This window comes from Microtus ochrogaster, chromosome 21 (assembly GCF_000317375.1).
Source record: "Microtus ochrogaster isolate Prairie Vole_2 chromosome 21, MicOch1.0, whole genome shotgun sequence".
Taxonomy (NCBI): domain Eukaryota; kingdom Metazoa; phylum Chordata; class Mammalia; order Rodentia; family Cricetidae; genus Microtus; species Microtus ochrogaster.
Window position 1 is genome coordinate 21,685,033 of NC_022022.1, and position 20,429 is coordinate 21,705,461.

At 36.6% G+C, this 20,429-nt stretch overlaps 1 protein-coding gene across 1 annotated transcript in view; it reads left to right on the plus strand.

Moving 5' to 3' along the window:
* Positions 1-20,429, plus strand: part of Ndst4 (N-deacetylase and N-sulfotransferase 4) — a 269,358-nt gene that overhangs the window by 155,229 nt on the left and 93,700 nt on the right. Inside the window, exons 5-6 of the mRNA XM_005357237.3 lie at positions 3,438-3,623; positions 5,396-5,524. Coding sequence (XP_005357294.1) covers positions 3,438-3,623; positions 5,396-5,524 — 315 coding nt within the window. The remainder of the gene's footprint in view (positions 1-3,437; positions 3,624-5,395; positions 5,525-20,429) is intronic.

A 20,429-nucleotide genomic window follows, 5' to 3' on the forward strand; every position in this document is an offset into this window, starting at 1 on the left:
GTTCAGTAAGCCCCTTGATAACAGGCAAAGAGTTACTAGGGAATTACTTTTCACTTTCTGTTATCATTTTGATTGAAAAAGTGTAAACTCACAATTACCTAGTGTGATTTACTATTTTGATTGAGCTCTAGTTGCCCCTGCAATAGGATGACCTTACAGATAGTATTGCATTGAGCCCCCAGAAATCAATAAGTATAATAAAGTCTTTTTTTTACTGACCCTTCCTCCCTGCTCACAGAGTCAATTGCTTTTTCCTCCTGATTTTTCATGGAAAGTTCCACAATTCCCTTTACTATATATCAAAAGTGAAATGGGGTTTTTTTTGGTAGAATGAATATAGTTGTTTGTTATTTCCATTCTCTTTAAACTCTTCGCTTTTTATCTGTTTCTATGACACTGTCATGTTTATCAAACACCTACGGCCTCACATTTGGAATAAAGCATCACACCATAGTACAGTGACCCAGGAATTTTATTATTAATGTATATTAGGATTCTCACACTGTTGATTTGTCCTTTGCTAAATTATAGGAGACTTGGAAATCCTTTGTATAAAGCAGCTGCAAGAATAACAACATAGTAGAAGGAAAATTTCTCTTTCTTGTAAGTCAGGAATACCTTCCCAGGCAAAAGATCCATATCAATTCTATTTACACATCAAAGGGGTTTAAACACCCTCATGCCTAAATTTCTCTCTTGAGGAAGTACATCTCAGTTTCATTGGCAATGTGATGGCGTGATGGATACCTTGTTTTCTGGGTGATCATTCATCTTCATTACAACTTAACCATTTACCAGGCAGCAGACCAGATGAAAAAGAATTAAGGCTGATAGTGGTTCAGTAAAGGACCCTGCAATGTGACAAGTCTACACAGCCATGGCTTCTTTGGTTAGCTCCCAGGTACTACTCTTACTGGCATTTTCCAACTTCATTCCGCACAGAAAACACAATTGTTAGTGTCAGGATTTAGCTCAGTAATAGAATGTTTACTTAGCATTAAGGAGAAATGAGATTCTATTTCTAATAGCATGAAGATTAAGGAAGAAAGGAGAGGAGGGAATGGGAAGGAGGGGAAGAGAAAGGAGAAGAAAGGAGTGGAGGAGTGGAGGAGATAAGAGGAGAGAAGAGAGGAGGCTCTTGTAAGAAATATATTTCTTTACCAGTACTAAGAAACCAGTTTTCCCTCATGTCTATGAAAAGGCTGTAGCTCATTTTACAGCATTGATTTCATAGTTCCGTATTTCTTTAAGAGTCATTTATTATAATAGATGTTAGAAAACAGTCTTGATGAAAAAGAACTGAATTTGGCTACACAATAAGGGTCATTCCGTGAAAGGAAACCGATAGTGATCTGAACTATTTAGTGCCCATCTTTGGGGCTACTGTAGTAGCATCTGGGAGAACAGCTGAAGATATGTGATCCACTTACCGCTTGCTTCTCATCTAAGACTGAATTCTTTCCCTGTGCTGTGTGAATAGAATAGACAACACAAACAGCAACTGACAACAATTTTGTGCTTAGTTTATTGATTCAACTTTCATATCTGACTGTGTATCCTCATTTATAACTTCAATTGATGAGATTTAGCCCTACACAGAAACTTTATCAATCAGATAAGCACTTAAAGGGAAACTTATAAAAGAAGTAGAAATTAGAAAACCACGTATCTATTTCATACAACTAGAAACATAATACAGTGACTGAGAGTGTTTTCAAAGTCTTGCTTTAAATGTATATTTGTAGTGATTTAGAGTGACTGTTTACCAAACTACCTCACAAAAAGTTATATGACTTATAGAATAAATGAATTTCTGAAGTTTATGACAAAGGGGGAGATCTTAACTTTTACCTTCCCTTTACCTTCTTACCTGGACCGTAACTCTTCCTTACTGTCTGTTTTGTTACCTGTTTTCATCTAACTTTACCACAGAAATAAGTCATGTAACTTTGATCCTGGCATTCCACTAGTTCCTTATTGGACTGAGTAACACATCTTAATACTACAAACACAGCAGAATGAAATCCTATTAAATCCAAACCAAAAGAACAAAAGTTCTCAGTATTTTATGTTAATATTTACATGCCTGCTGTGCTTCAATACCACACACTCATTCTCTCTCCCTCCCCCCCCCTCACACACACACACACACACACACACACACACACACACACACACACACACACTGTCTTCTTCCATTTTCCATTTTTTTATGTTAGGTAATTTTTCAAGTTACAGATTTTATTTTTTGCTTCATCTGCCTAACAAAGGACAAGATTCAATTCCTATTTGTAGCTAAAATTTCCTCCCAGGGGAGAAATAAACAATGCCCATCCCTTCTCCTGAGGTTCCACTGACAAACAAAGGCGTGATTCTGCCAGTTTACTATGGGAAGCCAATGAGTTTTTTGGAGACCCTAACTGATGTGGGATTCCCCTCTGTATGCTGTGAATACCATTGGTTAATAAGTAAGCTGCTTTGGGTCTATTGCACTGCAGAATAGGGCAAGGCAGGAATTCCAAGCAGAGAGAGGAGGAGAGAATAGGCAGAGTCAGAGAGAAGCCACATGGCCACCACAGGAGACAGATGCTGGACAGAACCTTACCGGTAGGCCACGACCATATCATGATACACAGATTAATAGAAATGAGTTAATTTAAGATGTAAAAGCTAGTTAGAAATATGCATAAACTAATAGGTCAAGCAGTGTTTTAATTAATACAGTTTCTGTGTGATTATTTTGAGTCTGGGTAGCTGGGAAATAAATGAGCAATCTCCATTTACAAATTGGGATACAATGTGGGGTGTTCCCGTAGCACCTAACAGAACAAGTGAAGGTTTTCTTTCCCAGCATGTAACATGTGAAAAACCTTATTCAACAAGAGTGAAGGACTTCACAAAACCTCGTAGTTCATACATGATGCTTCAGTCTTCCTGGCCTATATATACCTTATGCCTTCCAGAGGAAGTCATATGCAATTAATGCAGAGTTGCGTAAAACAGGTGGTTGGGAGAAAGTGGAGACTTAAATGAAGATTGCATGCCCTTTCCCAAGCTGGTATTCAGGATATAAAATATCAGCAGGCCCAACTGGGGTAATCTTTTACAGAGGGAACACGTGAATACCCCAAGATGATGCTTGTGTAGCTTAGAAGACAAGCACTCACAACAATACCATCCTCTCAAGCTCACAGCATTTAAACTTCAGACTTAATTGTATACACAGAACAAACCCAACGTATATACTTCATTCATTATAGTAGCATCAGATGTCTATGAAGCTGATGAACTGAAGAAAGAGTAAAAGTTCCGTCTTCCTATTGTTAAATATCCTCTTTTTAGTGGGGATCTCAATATATATGCCAAATAAATATGAAGATTTTTTAATTCACCCAATTGCCCCCACTCCATGATGGTGTTCTTCTGATTTCTTATAGGAACATGGAATACCAACCAACCTGGGCTACGCAGTGGCCCCGCATCACTCAGGGGTCTACCCGGTCCATATTCAGCTGTATGCAGCATGGAAGAAGGTCTGGGGTATTCAGGTCACCAGCACTGAAGAGTATCCACATCTGAAACCTGCAAGATACCGGAAGGGCTTCATTCACAATAGCATCATGGTGAGTGCACACTCTATGTCTGAAAGGTCTTGATACCTGTGTTAAAGGGAAGGGATCACCATGCTATCTGATGATGGAGCACAGAACTTCTTTTACTCAACCATTCTATTTGACAACAGGATTATTTCTATGCTGTGGAGTAATTTTACTGAGTGTATAACAATCTGGAAATAATGGGAATGAGTTTTGCATAGATTATCTATTAATATTTTCAAATTGAAAATTGGTCTGGGCCTCCTTTGCTTCTCCTGAGGAATTCCTCAGTATTGCTTGTTTGCATGATTTTACAAAGAGCTAAACGTAGGCTGCTGCTCTATGGATCAAGAAAACAACAGCTCTCCAATCACTTCAGTACTAACAGTGAAAAGGGAACAATAGCACTTGAAAGCTAAATCTTTCTGTCAAGCATATTTTGACTTTTAGGCATTCAGAGTAACTTAGGGTGCTGTTTAGTTTCCTTGTCTTCTTCTTGCAAATTGAAGGGAAATGTGGTATGTACTTCCTTTCCTTGTGTATTAGCTAAAAAAAAATAATACTCAAGCTTAAGAATGGTACGTCCATTGTGATAAGTGAGAGTAAAATCACATGAATTTGAGCTGGAAGTTTAACATATTCTTTGGAGGAAAAGAGGGACACCATGTCTATAGTTCTAAGAAAGCCAGTTTTATCCAGTTTCAGGTATCTTTGAAGTTGTTACCACCGCTAACTCTCAAGACCACAGCATTAGTTAACAACTTTCTTTCTGTTTAGTATTTATACTAACCCACAGTATCATTCATATTGCCACTCGATCTGTCTATTCTTATATCTAATTTCCATGTAAAAAGAAGAGACAGGAATATATAGTTACCCAGAGTTGGAACTCATTTTATCATATGGGGCTTTAATCATCTCATTGTTAGAATTTAGCACCAGTGGACCAAAGAACAAAGAATGATACCTAAAATCATTGCTTTTAGTTGCAGTTGAAGTCTATAGAAATCAGGAGGTATAAAAATAATTATTTACATACACTTAAAATCAGAGAAAGTATCGAGATTCTTTCATTGTTCTTTCATTGTGTGATCACCCAACATGTCATAAAGGAAATCATCATTAGCCAAGACTCCATGCTTTCATTTACCTTGAATTTAATTATGAAAGTGAAATGAAGAATAAATGCCATCATAGCTTTCTTGTGTAATTGGGTGCATTTTCTATTAGATTATAAATACTTTATTATTCAAAATTGGATTTTAGAGTCAATTTGCTTACTTGTTTTGTCTGTTGAACCTCCAGAGCTAAAGCAAATTCAACACAAAAATATTGCAGAAACAGTCATTAAATAGTTCGACTGCTAGTGAGAACTTTAAAGTCAGGGTAGAGTACAGACAAAACAAGGCAGAGATGGTCAGAAAAATTGACTTTGAATCCCTAACCCTGCATATTCTGCAAGACTGAGTGTCAGAAGGAGATGGGAGGCTTAATTGGATGAGAAGAATAACATTGGTAGCTGTCTGAATCAAATGAATCCTAAGATATTTTTTTATTCCTTAACCCAAGTCAGACAGTAGTTTAGGTTTATAGAGCTAAATTAACTGTGTACATATTCTAAACTCCAAATTGTGTTTCTTTGATTCGGTTACTACACTGACATTTACAAAATTAAATCAACATGAACCCTTGGTTACAGTAAGACACCAGGAACTTTTTGCTGACTGTGAAATTATAGGAGTGCTAACAGTTCTTAGCTAAATCTTACCAATGTGTCGCCTTTCCCTCTTTGTCATCAGGTCCTCCCTCGACAGACCTGTGGACTGTTCACACACACTATTTTCTACAAGGAGTATCCAGGAGGACCCCAAGAATTGGATAAAAGTATCAAGGGAGGTGAACTTTTCCTCACAATCCTTCTAAACCCAGTATGTGTTCTATTAGTACATTTTATAGTGGCATCAGTATTGTCAAAAAAGTTGCATTTTTTTTAATCTAAATCATGAGGACTTTTTTTTTTCAAACAGGCTCTTATAGTGGCATTTCACTTCTATTTTAATAACTAACGCTTGCCTGAAGATCAGAGAGTAAAACAGTCATACTGGTGAGCCTTACAGACCAGGTAGTGGTAATACACACCTTTAATCCCAGTAGCCACACTAGTTGCCTTAGAAACCGGGTGGTGCATGCCTTTAACCCCAGCATTAGAGAGGATTATAAAATGAGAATAATATAACAGCTCTCAGGCACAGTATCATTCTGAGATTCGTGGAGGCAGGATCGTAATTTTCTGACTGAGGTAGAGGTAAGAGCCAGTGGCTGGATGCTTTGCTTTTCAGACCTTCAGGTTGAACGCCAATCTCTCTTTCTCTCTCTCTCTCTCTTTCTCTGTCTGTCTCTCTCTCTCTCTCTCTCTCTCTCTCTCTCTCTCTCTCTCTCTCTCTCTCAGTTTTATTAATCATACTTCAGGTTCTCATTGGGTTTCCTGGCTAGCATAGAATTTGTTTTGTAAACCAAGTGGAACCTGAACCCACAAAGATTCCTCCTGCTTCTGCCTCCAGAGTGCTAGGATTTAAAGTGTGTGGTACCACACCCAGCTCATGGCCTTATTCTTTATGAGCAAAATGTTTTTACTGAAATGTAATTAAAATCTACATTTCAAATCCTTTCCTTGATACAATCTGGTTTCTTGGGAACTTTTCACAGTGAATATGATTTTGACTATGGGCTTATTGCTTTATTGTGTTGGCATATTTTTTAATTTATCCCTAATTTTTGAAGAGTTTTTATCATGAAAAGATGTTGGCTTTTCCTAAAAGGCTTCTTCTTTTGCACACAATTAGATGATTAGATTATTTTTATTCTTCATCCAGTTTTTAACATATAGCATTCAGTGATTTTCAGATTCTGCACCAGTGCTGCATCTCCTTGGTATAAATTCAATGAGCACGATGAAGAAATTTTTTATATATCATTTGGTTTGGTTGTCTATTATCTCCTATCCCTCTTAATTCTAAGATTCGCCAGAGAACAACCAGTTCCACCATTTTGTTCAAATTAGAACTTTTATTAAAATGTTAAATACTGACTAATATGGAATTTGATCAGGACCATCACCTGGAAAGTTTCCAGGTAAGTGGCCCCAGAGACACATGTTATGGGGGTCTCATATGGACAAAACCCAAAAGACACCATACTATCCAATGAGGCTTTGTTGTTATTGTTCAAGAACTACAACTCCCATAATCCCAGAATGTTATCTCGTCCTTGGGCAGGCTGGGTTTAAAGGCTATTTAGGTTACAACAACCTGAGGGGTTTTAAGCCCATATTTATAAAGGATATTGAAAAGTAATGTTGTTGTTGGTGGTGGTTGTAGTGTTGTTCTTTGTATTTACTCTTAGGGTAATGCCTGCTTTATTAACAGGGGTTTGGAATTTTATTTCTTACCTCCTCTTCAACTTTTTGGAGGAATTTAAGACAAAGTAATATTAACACACTTAATATTTGTTTGTTCATCAGTGAAATCAGAAAGTCCTGAGTTCCTTCGAGTTGAGAATATTTTTTCTTTTGAAATTACAGTGTAATTACATTGGTCCTCTTCCTTTTCTCCCTCCAGATTCTCCCATACCTTTCTTGTTCTCTTTCAAACTTTTGGCCACTTTTCTTTCATTGTTATCACATTCATATGTGCATATCAATGTTTATTTCTAAGTATATATAAATAACCTGCTCAGTCTGTATGCTACACGTATGAATGTTTTCAGAGCTGACCATTTGGTATTGGATAAACAGTTGGTAGTTTCTTCCCTGAACCATTTCTTCCACGCCCAGCACCCATTTGCCTGTACTTCTTTGTGTAGGGTTGAGGCCTCATGGTCTTTACTCATCCATTTTGATTAGTTTATTGCTATTGTCCTTGTTCAGATCATGTTTGGGCAGTAACTTATGAGACACATCTCATGGGAAACTTTTTGATTCTCTGGCTTTTTTTAATCATGCTGCCCCTTCTTCAGAAATGTTCCCTGAGCCTTAGGTGCACGAGTGTTTTGTAGAAGCATCAGTTAGACCTGGACTCCTCAACTTTGTACTTATGGTTTCTGAAGTAGTGTATGTTTCCAAAAGAAGATTTTTTGATGAGGAGTGAAAACTACAGTTGTTATCTGTGGATAGAAGGGCAAATGTTGAGATAGATACTTGGGATTGTGATGGTTTAGTAAAATAGTGTTCTACATTCTTCTCCAGTATCTACTATTTATTTATTTTATGTGTATAAGTTTTTTTGCCTGGGTCTATGTATGTGTACCAAGTACATCCCTGGTGGCCATGGATATCAGAAAATGGCATGGGCTTTCCTGGAACCAGAGTTATGAATGATTATAAACCACCTTGTGGTTCTGGGAACTGAACACAGATCCTCTGAAACTGTAACCAGTGCTGTTAACCACTGAACCAGCCCTCCAGCCCCTATTAAGAGGCTTTTAATTACTGGCTTAATTTTTCTTTTTGTGGCTATCATTAGATTTATATTTCTAGAAAATTCTGTTTTGTACATTGATTTGTTGGTATGTGATGCCTATAGTGCCCTCACAATCCTTTGTATTTCTGAAGTATCAATTATAATGTCTCTTCTTTCATTTCTGATTTCATTATCTAAATCATTTCTTTTCCTACTCTGTCAACTTGTATAAATTTGTACAAATAAAAACTCTTAGGGTATTGATTAGATTTCTGTTATTTTTATAGTCTCTACATCATTTACTTCTGCTCTTATCATTGCTTTGTCCTCTTTTATGATACCTTTGAGCTTAGTGTTATCTTCTTTCCTAGTTCTCTGAGGTGTGAAACCAGGAGTTTATTTGAGAATTTTCTTTACTCTTCATTTGACATTCAGTGTTACCATCTTCCCTTTCAGAATTTCTTTACAATCCCTCTCAAGACTAGTTGGTAAATTCTAGGCATACTAAAGGGAGGGTAGACTTCATCCCCCAAGTAGTATGATTCTTTATGATGCTTAGCAAGAAAATCCAACTTTGCTAAGTATGTGCATATATAATATATAAATATACATATATAATATAATTGTCAGTTGTTATCTGAATGTTTGTCAAATTCTCAAAACGTACTATTGTTATGTTCTGTAACCAAAATTTGACATTTGTAATTTAATCAGCAGTACATGTTTAGCTCTGATAATATATTTCCTGGTTAATATATCAATAAACACACTTAAAATCTCTAGAAGTATCCACATGTGGAAGACTAAATTGAAAATGTGTATTGGTGGGCTATAATCATACATTTAGATAACGCAAAACCTATTTCTTTATTTGACATCAAATATAGAAGGCAGCCCATTTTTCTTGTGTCCTTTTAGCTATCAAAGTTTTTAATGAATATATGTGCAGAATCATAGCTGTATGGGACTATATCACCATGAGATGTTTGGATTATTTAAGCTCTCTGATTTTCCTCCCATAACGATTTCATTTTTGAGGTCTCAGAGACGCATGTTCTCATTTACATCTCATTGCACATGGAACGTAGGAGATAATGGGATTTATGCTATAACCACCTTGCTTAATTTAAGAAAATTTCATGCACAGAACAAGAAGTGTATGCTTTCAATAAAACTAGAAGGAAGCATCAGCTATATTGGAAATGGCTTTTTGTTAGGTTGTTTATATATAATATTTTAAAGTCACAAAGAAATCAAATGTAAACAAACCTGTCTGTATGAAAATCATAGCATAACTTATAAGTTTAATATGAATAGTGAATTAAATTGGAATAGAAGTGAGTTAACTGGATATTAAATTTCATCCACTGAAGGTGTATGTTTACTTAAACCAATGCAAAGAAAACTGTTGGATTGATATGCCGGACTCACACAGAACATGAAACATAAAATTGGAGGCTACATACTCTTTAGCAAGAAATTTTATTTTTTTTAACTCACCTGGAATTATAAAAATAACTACGAGCCGGGCAGTGGTGGCACAAGCCTTTAATCAAGCACTCGGGGGAGAGAGGCATTGAACTCACAGAGATCAATGCCAGTGTGGTCTACAAGAACTAGTTCCATGACAGGTGCCAAAACTATAGAGAAACCCTGTTTCAGAAAACAAAAATCAAAAAACAAAAAGATAAACAAAAACTATATAAAAATTAAGATTACACATGCATAGGCAGACTTTTCTCTCCTGCCAACCAGTTCCCAAATAACCATACAGAGATTTATATTAATTATAAATGTTCTGCCAATGGCTCAGGCTTGTTACAAGCTAATATTACATTTTAAATTACCATATTTCTTCCTTACACTCTGGCAATACGGCTCAGTACTTTTCCTTAGTCAGTCAAATTTGTCTCTGCTTCCTCTCCATCTCCCCATGACTCTTGAGACTCCTTCTCTTTTTCTTCATGCTCTCATTTTGCTTGCCAGTCTTGCCTAAGTTCTACCTGTCTACCTATTGGCCAGTCAGCTTCTTTCTTAAACCAATCACAGTGGCATACATCCACACAGTGTAAAGGAATAGTCCACACACATAAGTGTCAGTGAAAATCAAAATAGAAACTTTTGCATTTCACCCATTGCCATTGAAAATGTATTCTCAGTAGATGCCCAGGTCCATTTATCTTTATTCCTATTTTTTGGTTCCATTCTTGACCCATACCTGCTCTGACCCTCTTTAAATACATTCTGTCATCAAAACACTGAATGCTGCTGCCCCTTCTGTACATCCTTCCCATGTTTGATGGCTGTTAATATTTATTGAATGTCTAATTACTAGTTTTATTGAATGTCTAATACATCTAGTTTTCAATATTGAATCTAATACAATTCATAAAGCATGATTCTGATATGTAAATGACTTCTTTTAAAACAGAAGATAACACAGTGTCTAATAATCCATCTATAGTAGTGGTTAACCAAGAAAACTATCTTCATCACTGTAAAACACACTTAAGCGACTCATCATCAACATGCAAATGTGTTTTGATTTCAACCTGAAAGAACAGGGGAGAGGGAGAGTTTCAGAATTTCCCTTGTATCTAACAACGCACTGTGCTTGCTTTTAACACTGGAATGGATGGTGAATTCAAAATAGAATATTTAGATAAAGGAGTTAGATCAGCACATGGGAAGCAAAAAGAGAAGAAACTAGTGCAGATAGAAGAGTGTATCCTATTATTGGACTACAAAGTCTACATTGGCCCAAAAGTGGACCACTTTTGTTGCTCACAATCTGCACAGTATTCAGAGGTAGCAATCTAAGAAGATGCCTTTCAATTTGGTAGAGAAACATGCTACAGACAGCCTGACCCAACACGGCAATGCTGGGTGACTTCAATACTTCACTCTGATCAGTAGAGAGGTCATCCAGTCAAAAACTAAATAGAGAAACTTCGAAACTAAATGACATCATAAATCAAATGGACCTAACAGTCAGCTATAGACCATTTCATTCGAACAATAAAGAATGTACTTTCTTCTCTACAACCTATGAAACTTTCTCCAAAATTGGCCAAACATTAGGACACAGAGCAGTCTAAACAGATTTATTAAAATTGAAATAGTATCCTGCATATGATCAGACCACAAAGGAATAAAGCTACATATCAACAAAAATAAGAATGACAGAAAGTACACAGACTCGTGGGAAACCAAAAAGCTGACTGTTAGATATAATTTAGTCAAAGGAGAAACCAAGAAAGAAATTAGAAAATTTCTCGAGCATTGAATAAAAGTAAAATCACAGCAAACCAAAGCCTCTGAGGTACAATGAAATGTTCTCTCTTTGGGTTTGCAGCACTATGTGCCAACATGAAAAACTGGAGAGAGCTCATACTAATAATTTAATGTTGCACCCAAAGTCCTTGGAAAAATAAAAACAAACAGCAAGTGAATATTCAGATAGAGATTATAAAAGATAGGGCTGTAGATTTTTTTTTTAGAGTTAGGTGTTACGGGTTTGCCCCTGACCAGCCAGGTTCACGTTGCCATATTATCTATTGTTGTCTTTGTTCAGCTCATGTTCAGGCAGCCATATTGGCAAAACTATGAATATAGGTTTTCATATTCCTAGGAGACACCATCTTACAGCAACCACTTTGACCCTCTAACTTTTACAGTCTTTCTGCCCCTCTTCTTCAATATTCCCTGAGCTTTTGGTACCTAGGTTGTTCTGTAGATTTGTTCATTGAGACTGGATTCCCCAACTCTGCATTTTGATTGGAGGCAACTAGGAAATAGTGAGAGTCAGTATAATTGTCTTCCTCAAAGAGCACATTAATAAGTTACCCAATACTGGATGATCTATCCTTAAAACAAATATACAAATAGCATTATGTAGACTGAGCAGGTTATATTTAAGAATATATACATATATGTGTGCAACAACCGTTAATGAAAAAAGAGGCCATGAATTTGAAAGCAAGCAAGGAGGGGGTATGTGAGATTTGGAGGACAAAACAGGAAGAGAGTAATGATGCTGTTACAATATAATCTCAAAAATAAAAGAAGTAATTACAAAATCAAAAGAGACAATAAAAATTAGGGTTGAAATCAGTGAGGCAGGAACAAAAATCACAAGAAAAATCAATGAAATGAAAAGTTGGTTCTATGAAAAGATGAACAAGATTGAGAAATATTTAACCAAATTAACCAAAAAGGAGATAGAATCCAAATTAATTAAAGCAACCATGAAAGGGAAACAGTGCAGCAGATATTGAGGGCACTCAGAGAAGTATGGAGAGATATATTTTAAATGCGTACTAAAATTCTAAAAGAAAGATATGTATTTCGAGATAATTATGACCTACTAAATGAAGTAAATAATTTAAATAGTTACAAAAAAACTAATGAAATAATGACACAGTAGCAATAACAAAAATCTCCCAACTAAAAATATCCCAGGACCAGATGGTTCTGTTGCAGAACCATATCTGATCCCAATGGAAGAATTGAAACAAATTTTCAGCATTTTTTTTTGTTTGCAAGACACAATGCTGATGGTGAAAGTCAATGTGCCGATGATAATATTGACATCAAATCTTCTTTGCAACAGAATAAATCCACAAAATCTAGCAAGGTAAAATCTAATAAGGGATAATGTCTACTTCTAATTATCAAAGAATAATAATAATGGGATGATCTCAGCCTTGTGTAACTGTGAACATTGTTCAGGGTAGCTGTAGGTCCTTGCTGACATACTAAGCTCCATGGAACTGATTTTCCCTTAACAGACTATTTGTAAGATTAAGGAAACAATCACTTCTCTTATTTCATGAAATAGCAATAATCTGTGATTTTTGTGTTCTCAAGCAAATAGACTTTTACACAAATATTTTCATATCAAAACATAGAGAATATGATGTGAGTTTCACTGAAACATTACAGGCCAGTCTTATATATGGGAATCTTTGTGTGATTTTTTTATTTGTTTGTTTGTTTTAATAGGGCTTCTCTGTATAGCTCTGGCTGTCCTGGAACTCTGTAGAGCAGACCGGCCTTAAACTCAGAGATCCACCTGCTTCTGCCTCCAGAGTGCTGGCATGCACCACCACTCCTCATTTCTTTTTATGATTTTTACATTTAGAAGAAAAAATACAATCTATAATCAACATATGTAAGAATAGAAAGATAAAACTTGGTGATATTTACTGGTAGATACTAGAAAAGTGGAATCTTACCTTTCACTACTTTCTTCCTTGACAAACACGATTGGCAGATGTGACACAACCAGGAATTTCGAATTTTTACCAGGAGTTTCTGAAAATATATATAAAAAACCTAAAAGACTAATTAAAACTTACAAAAATCCACAAACAACTGTACCAGTATCCCTCTCTTTAGTGTGCTTAAAATAGAATAAAAAATACATAGTTCTTTCATCATCTTGGGAATTCATGTGCCTAAAGGAAGGGAAATAGATTAAATTACTTGAAAAATTCTTTATTTTTCTATCATCTAACTTCTATAACTACTGTGAAATCTAAAAGGAATGAGCTCTCCTTAGATAAGCAGCGTATTTTTTACCCTGCATCCAACATAAATACTCACATTTGTGTTTTCTACACCAAACTAGAGTAGTATTTTTTCTATGTTCAAATGTCCATAGTATTATTGGGTTTTGTGTATTTAGAACAGTTGTCTTTTATTTTAATCATCCATAAGCTGTCATTTAGGAATGTATCTTGTTACTCTGATAATTTTAAGCTTATTTTTATTATTTTTAATTTAGTGTATGTATGTTTGTCTCTACATGTTTTTGTCCATGTGCAAGTGGTACCTATAGAGGTCTGAATAGGGCCCTGGAGATCTGGGCAGTTGTGAACCACTGCATATGAAGACCTGAACTAAAGTCATGTCCTTTCCATGAGAAGTATATACTCCTAACCACTGAGCATCTCGTCACTTCGCTGTTTCTGTAATTCTAAACATTTAAAACTATGACATTAATTTCTAATCTACCATAAAAGAGAAAGTAAAAATTTGAATAATTGGTACACGCTAAAATCTAATTATCATTATACATTAGATATTTGGCTTTAGAAAACCACAAGGAATTGTGTGTTCTGATTTCCTTGGGTACCAATTTGCTTTGGTCAAATGTGTATCAAGATTGAAAACTACATGATCTGAGCACCATTTGAATGACAGCTGAAAAGAATAGCTAGGCGCCCGTCCACTTAACATTCAGATAGCTCCCTGTTATTTGTCTTAGATTCTTATCGTGACCTCATCACATATTGATATTTTCCTGCACTGTTCCACACTTGTCAAACACTAACATGTATTTCCCTGGTGCCGAATCCTTCTTGTATTTTCAATATAATCTTTGTTCAGACAGGAAGAAATATAATTTAATCATGTCTGAGGTGAAACAGCTTATCCCAGGTAGCTCGCCATCATTCAAGTAAAGACACTACCCTATAAAATATGCAGTGACTGACAATAGTTTTCCAAAAAAATGAAAGAAAGAAAGAAAGAAAGAAAGAAAGAAAGAAAGAAAGAAAGAAAAGAAAAAAGATCTGAGATCTTCTCAAATAGGGTCATCAGTAACTAAAAAGCTTAAAATGAATCTGCCCTACTGGATCTAATTTTTCCCTTGCTCATTTTAATTTTGTACTACACAAAGCACAATATAAAAATAAGACTTTCTAGGGACTTTTATTTGTTTGTTAGTTTGTTTGTTTTGATGAATGCAGTTGAAAATCCAGGACTCTTACACAGTGGAAATTCTGGAGACAGGTTATTTACTGTGTCTTCCAAAGTTCAAAACTATGCCTACGCTCACTAACTGGTGCCAAGTCTACTAACCTTTTGTTAAGTTCAGATAAACCAGCAGATGCATTCCTGAAAGAGTGCTACACTTGAAACTGACAATAGAATACAATGCAACTGCAGTAATACTTCTAGAGGGTTTCACATGGAGGTTCAGGAGGGACATGGAGGGGGATGGTTAGGGGTACAGAGTTTATTAGAACATCTGTTAACTCCACTGCAGACAGATAGACCACAACACAGTGGAGATTCTGATGAGAGGTCAGGGCTAAGCCACGAGAGTAAATACCAGGGCAAAAACCTCAGAAGAGAGGAGGAAGAACCCAAGTGGCAGAAATCGGAAATGTCTTCTTACATTTTTGTGACGATGTGGATGCTTTCACACTGTAAGCCTACAGTGAGGCTCTGATCCCTAGGGAAAGGATGGGGAGGCTGTGTGGCCTAACACCCCCTTCCATGTAAACTCATTTGTCCAGGTGAGAGATCCTGGCACCCCGAAGTCTGTTAGCCAGTAACTCAAATGTATCTCGAAAGCATGCCTCTTAGTGACATGAGAAAGGCCTGCAAGTTAGGAGGTGTGAGCCGCAGGATTACATTTTTATATTCCAGACTTTGGTTTACATAAGGATAAAGAAATAGAAAAGGAATTTTACAGGAAAGGGAAGTAGAGCAGGAGATCCAAGAGATAATACCTTCAGAGCTCAGAATTGACGCCATAGACTAGGATGGGGCTTCATTGCCTGGAACAAGTATCAGGTGCTGAAATCTTTGAGCAAAGGAAGATGCCATTGAGTCTAAGTAGCATACTTGGCAGTGTTCTGGACAGCCTGAATTAGTACAGGGACTAAAGAGGGAGCTACCAATGGGCACAAGCCTCAAAAGAGTTATTAAAAACGTAATCAAAGGGCTGAGTCAGGAAGTCTAATGAAGGACTTTGAATATCTTTTGAGTTGGAGATGAGTAGGCAGAAAGTACTAGAAAAGTCATGGATGGAATTGATAATGAAGGACTGCTCATAAGATATTTTTTTTTTAACTTTCTGCATCAGAGGAGGAAATGGAGAAAGCAAAGAATAAAGATAGAATCTTACAGGGTTGCTGCATACCTACTAAGCAGTAATCCCATTAAGTAGTTTTTGAGAGAATAAGGCAATACCCCAAGGCTCTGATGTGCAACATTTTAGCACCCCATCCTGAGACAAGTCCATCTTCAAGGCTGTAACAATGCATGTGCAACCCCTTGCAGCTCAAGTCCAGATGTTGCTTCTTTTTGAAGCATCTATTTATAAACACATAGCAGCTCATGTCCCAGCACAGATAAGAGTATATACTAGAGTCAGAGCAAGCTGGGATTTCAGGAAGGCAGATCTTCAGGAAAGAGAAGCAAGTAGCCAAGTTACAGAGGAAGAAATTATTATCCATTAACCGTATCATAATCCAGATGCAATTAATTAATTTCTGTTCTCTGTACCTACTGTACCATTGATGAAACTGAAATATTATGGCTAATATTTAAACAATTTAAATACAGCATGGGTGAAAGGAAGTAGATAACAAGAGTTGAAGTGTTTAATTTAAACTAGAACAGTAATTTTAAAGACAGTCTCAACTTGTCCATGCACCGTTGCTGCACCTTCAAACACTTAGGCTGGCTGAGTGAGTATGATGAGTCTCTGAGCTTGGGGAGTTTCTTGGCAGGCGCCATATATATATGTGTGGGATTAGTGCTGGCTTTTCAGAAACGTTCAAAGCAGCAGCGATGGACAGGAAAACGTCAACAGGAAATTGCCTGAGCCAAAGTTTCAGACGTCGTATTATTTACTGATGGACAAGAGAGACCCAGATAGGCAAGTTATTTACAGAAATTCATTTCTTCGTCTGAGCGACAAGTACGCTGAGGCAACATTTCAAGTGTGATATCAAAGCCCTTAGGTAGATGTTTGATAATTTTGTATATGTTTGATAATTTCAAGTGTGAATACAAACATCAGTAGATGTTTGATAATTTTAGCTTTCATTCTACAGCAAGACCCTTTCAGGAAAGTAGAATATCCAGTCTTTGGCCTTACCACCAGGAGCACATCTGGTTCTGTCATCATAAAGTCTCAAAGCATTTGATGCAGAGCCAGGCCATTGCCTCCATTCCAAGGGCCCCCCTTTATGAAATAACACTAGTATTTCTTACTAGGAGCTGTGGGATTTACAGGTATTCTCGCCTTATTTATTTGTGCAGAAATTAACAGCTAACTTGTCTATTGCAGTAAATCTGCCTCTTTCTAGACAGAGACTTTGAAGCAATTAGAGTTCTTAGGAGCTCTGAGTCTCTGCCTTCCAGCCCAGGAGAACAGTCACCAGCTGTGAGAAGAATGGACTCCCGCAGAGTGTATAGATTGTGGAAAATTCTATTTCCACTCACAGAGAGACCTACAATCACCTACTTCCCCTTCCTTCTCCCCCTTCTCTGGTTTTTTTTTCCCCTCTTCAAGTTTGCAGGACTAACCTTTACAAAAGGACACGAATCACCATTTCCACAGTGATTCACACTCACAGCAGGGATTTTGTAAAATCTGAAGTCAGCTAAGATCCCTGGCCTTACAATAGATGATATTATTCTTCCTGTTCACTCTGAAACTCGAGATCAGAGATAGTATAATGAGGTAGAAAATGTGGGCAAACTTTGCTCTTTTTCTGAATTTTTTATTAGTGTGTTTTAATTTTCTAAAATAGAATTTACTTGTAAATTGGTAACACGGAATTTAAAGTAGGCTATCCCAAAAGAAAAAGAAAAAAGAAATGTCTTGAATCCTGTCTTCTCAATTCAAAAAAAAAAAACCTGACATTTTTGTATAGACATTCATGCATCTTTCCAATTGCTGCTGTTGCCACAATCCTGAGAAAAATGCAATTTCTATTCCTCTATATTCTAGACTTTGAGCAAGTCCATAAGATCACATTTACGTTTTTTTTTCCTTTCTATATTGTTTTCATAAAGAAATAAATGAAAACAACAGTATTTTATTGATAAAGCCTATTTCATCTATTGTAACTGGGTAATTTTGCTTTCCGAACTTGCATAATGAAAGTAGTAGAAAAGCTTTTTAGCATAAATAAATTTTCAGCAGCAAAATGCACATTCTCCTACTTATGTGCCATTAGTTAAAAGATAAAAACAGCACTGAAACAAACAAACACAACCCTCTTTTTCCTCTCTTAAATTGAAACTTTTAACATATAGATAAAACACGCATAGTATTTCTGATATTTATTGATAATACGGAAACAAGAACTCCCTCCCGTCAGTGCTCATGTACGTAGTAGGCTAGTACAATGAAAGGGATGTTAAACATTCACAGAACTGTGAACTTCCTTTGCTCTCACCTTTCTACAGAGTTAAACATTCTGGATTTTATTTTTTCTGTAAATTATATATATGTGCATACTGTTAGTGTCTTGTTTCATTACACTAGGATTTAGTTTTAAATAACTTGGGAGGCAGCTTAGATGTTAAACACGCTTAAATAATTTACACATAACTATGATCAGCTGAGGTCAGATGCCTGCATTCGACTACCAAGTCAGAATGGACTGGTGCACAGCTCAAAGCCCAACACTGTGTGATGTGGGTATTATGTGATAAGGATCACTGGGGTTTACTGACTGCCAGACTCTCAGATAAACCCAAGTTCAGGTTCAGGGAGAGATTCTGCCTCAAAGCAGTAGACAGAGAGGAGTCAAGGAAGACCCTGATTCCCTCCCCTGGCTTTTGCATACACAGAGACACAGCAGCATGCATGTGTGTAAACCACAAACACCCACTGTCACACAGAGAAAAATAGTTAGAAAATCAACACTGAAAGAGTTTAATTAAAACAAAATACAGTCAGCATGAATACTGCTTTGCTTCTCACTGCCTTGTTTTTTTCTGTTGATTTCTTCCCTCCATCTTTTCCTTAGTGTCAAATATAGTGATAATTCAGAGACAGTATCTCCATCTAAAACATTTTAATAACTCCTGTTTTATAATTTTGGGGAAGTAAAATCATTTTCCTATTGTTTCAATAATAATTGCATATCAATGGTGAGGCAGAAAAATGAGGTATTTATGTAAATCTTAAACTGACTGGAACCATTAGGAAATTCTATTATAAGTATCTAATACTTTATTACCAAATACTTATCATCTAATATCCATCTGTGTCTATCACTAAGGTTGTTTCAGTCCATTTTTATTTTCTTTTTTGAAATTGAACCAATACTGCCTTTTAAATTATTGGTTAAAATAATGAGAAACTTACTACATAATGAATGGTTACAGCCACCTAAATTTTCTAGATTGCCAATCTTCACGATTACATCTCAATCATTGTATTAAGGCTTTTTGCTTGATGTACTCATCCTGTGAGGGTTCTATTGTGTGTATGGTCACATAAATTTTTAATTTAATGAGTATAAGATACCATTCTCCAGAGGAACTAGTACTAGAACTGAGCAGAGCAAAAACAGTTTCATCAGGTAAGGGGATAGATAGCTTCCTTGGAAGGAGCCATGCAGCTATGAAAGTGGGAGTGTTTCTAGTCAGAAGAAAAAGGCACATTAGCTGGGCGGTGGTGGCGCACGCTTTTAATCCCAGCACTCGGGAGGCAGAGGCAGGCGGATCTCTGGGAGTTCGAGGCCAGCCTGGTCTACAAGAGCTAGATCCAGGACAGGAACCAAAAGCTATGGAGAAAACCCTGTCTCGAAAATCCAAAAAAAAAGAAAAAGAAAAAAAAAAGAAAAGAAAAGGCACATTCTGTTAGGTATGGTAAACTACTATGGGTGACTAGGAAATCATATGCTGCATTTGAAATATAAGACAAAACTGTAGACGCCTGAAATAAGGTCATGGGATGCTCAGCATAATGTGTTGACAGTGTGAGGTCTATTATCCTGATGAAGATAAGGAATCCATTTAAATGAAGGGGCAGAATAATTTTTACTTGTGTTTAACGTTTAAGGGCTTCTGTATCAGAAGTTTCAGTATCTGTCATTCCTGAAGCATGTGGTGTGTGTCCTTCCCTCCCTAATATTTGTTCTCACCTTAACCTCACTATTTATCCTTCAGGTTTCCACCTGAGTCCTTCTTTCTGGCCCCTGGGGGCCCTTCACTTGTTGATCTGAAAGTCACCTCTTTGCACACAAATAGAGCTGTATGCCTAACACAGTTCACAGTGGAGCTATTTAGCTTCTTAAGTCTCCCCTTCAAGTGCACAGTGTTATACCCCAGCTCATGTGATGTCACAGAGGACTGAATACGTTGATTCATCCTCATGTGATGAAAAATATGCATTGTAACTGCGTCTGTCTAGAAAATGTCCTTTCTCTCGTGAGTTGTTTACATTGCTTTAAAAGATGGGCAAGAAAAGAAAAAAAACGGGAAAGGAAACAGGAGAGAAGGCAAAATGAAAGGAACGAGAGAGAAGGGAGGACAGGGAAGGCAAAAGAGAGACCTGGAATTAGAAAGTTGTTCCTTTTCTGATGTAAAATAAGGGGATATTTCTACATAATCC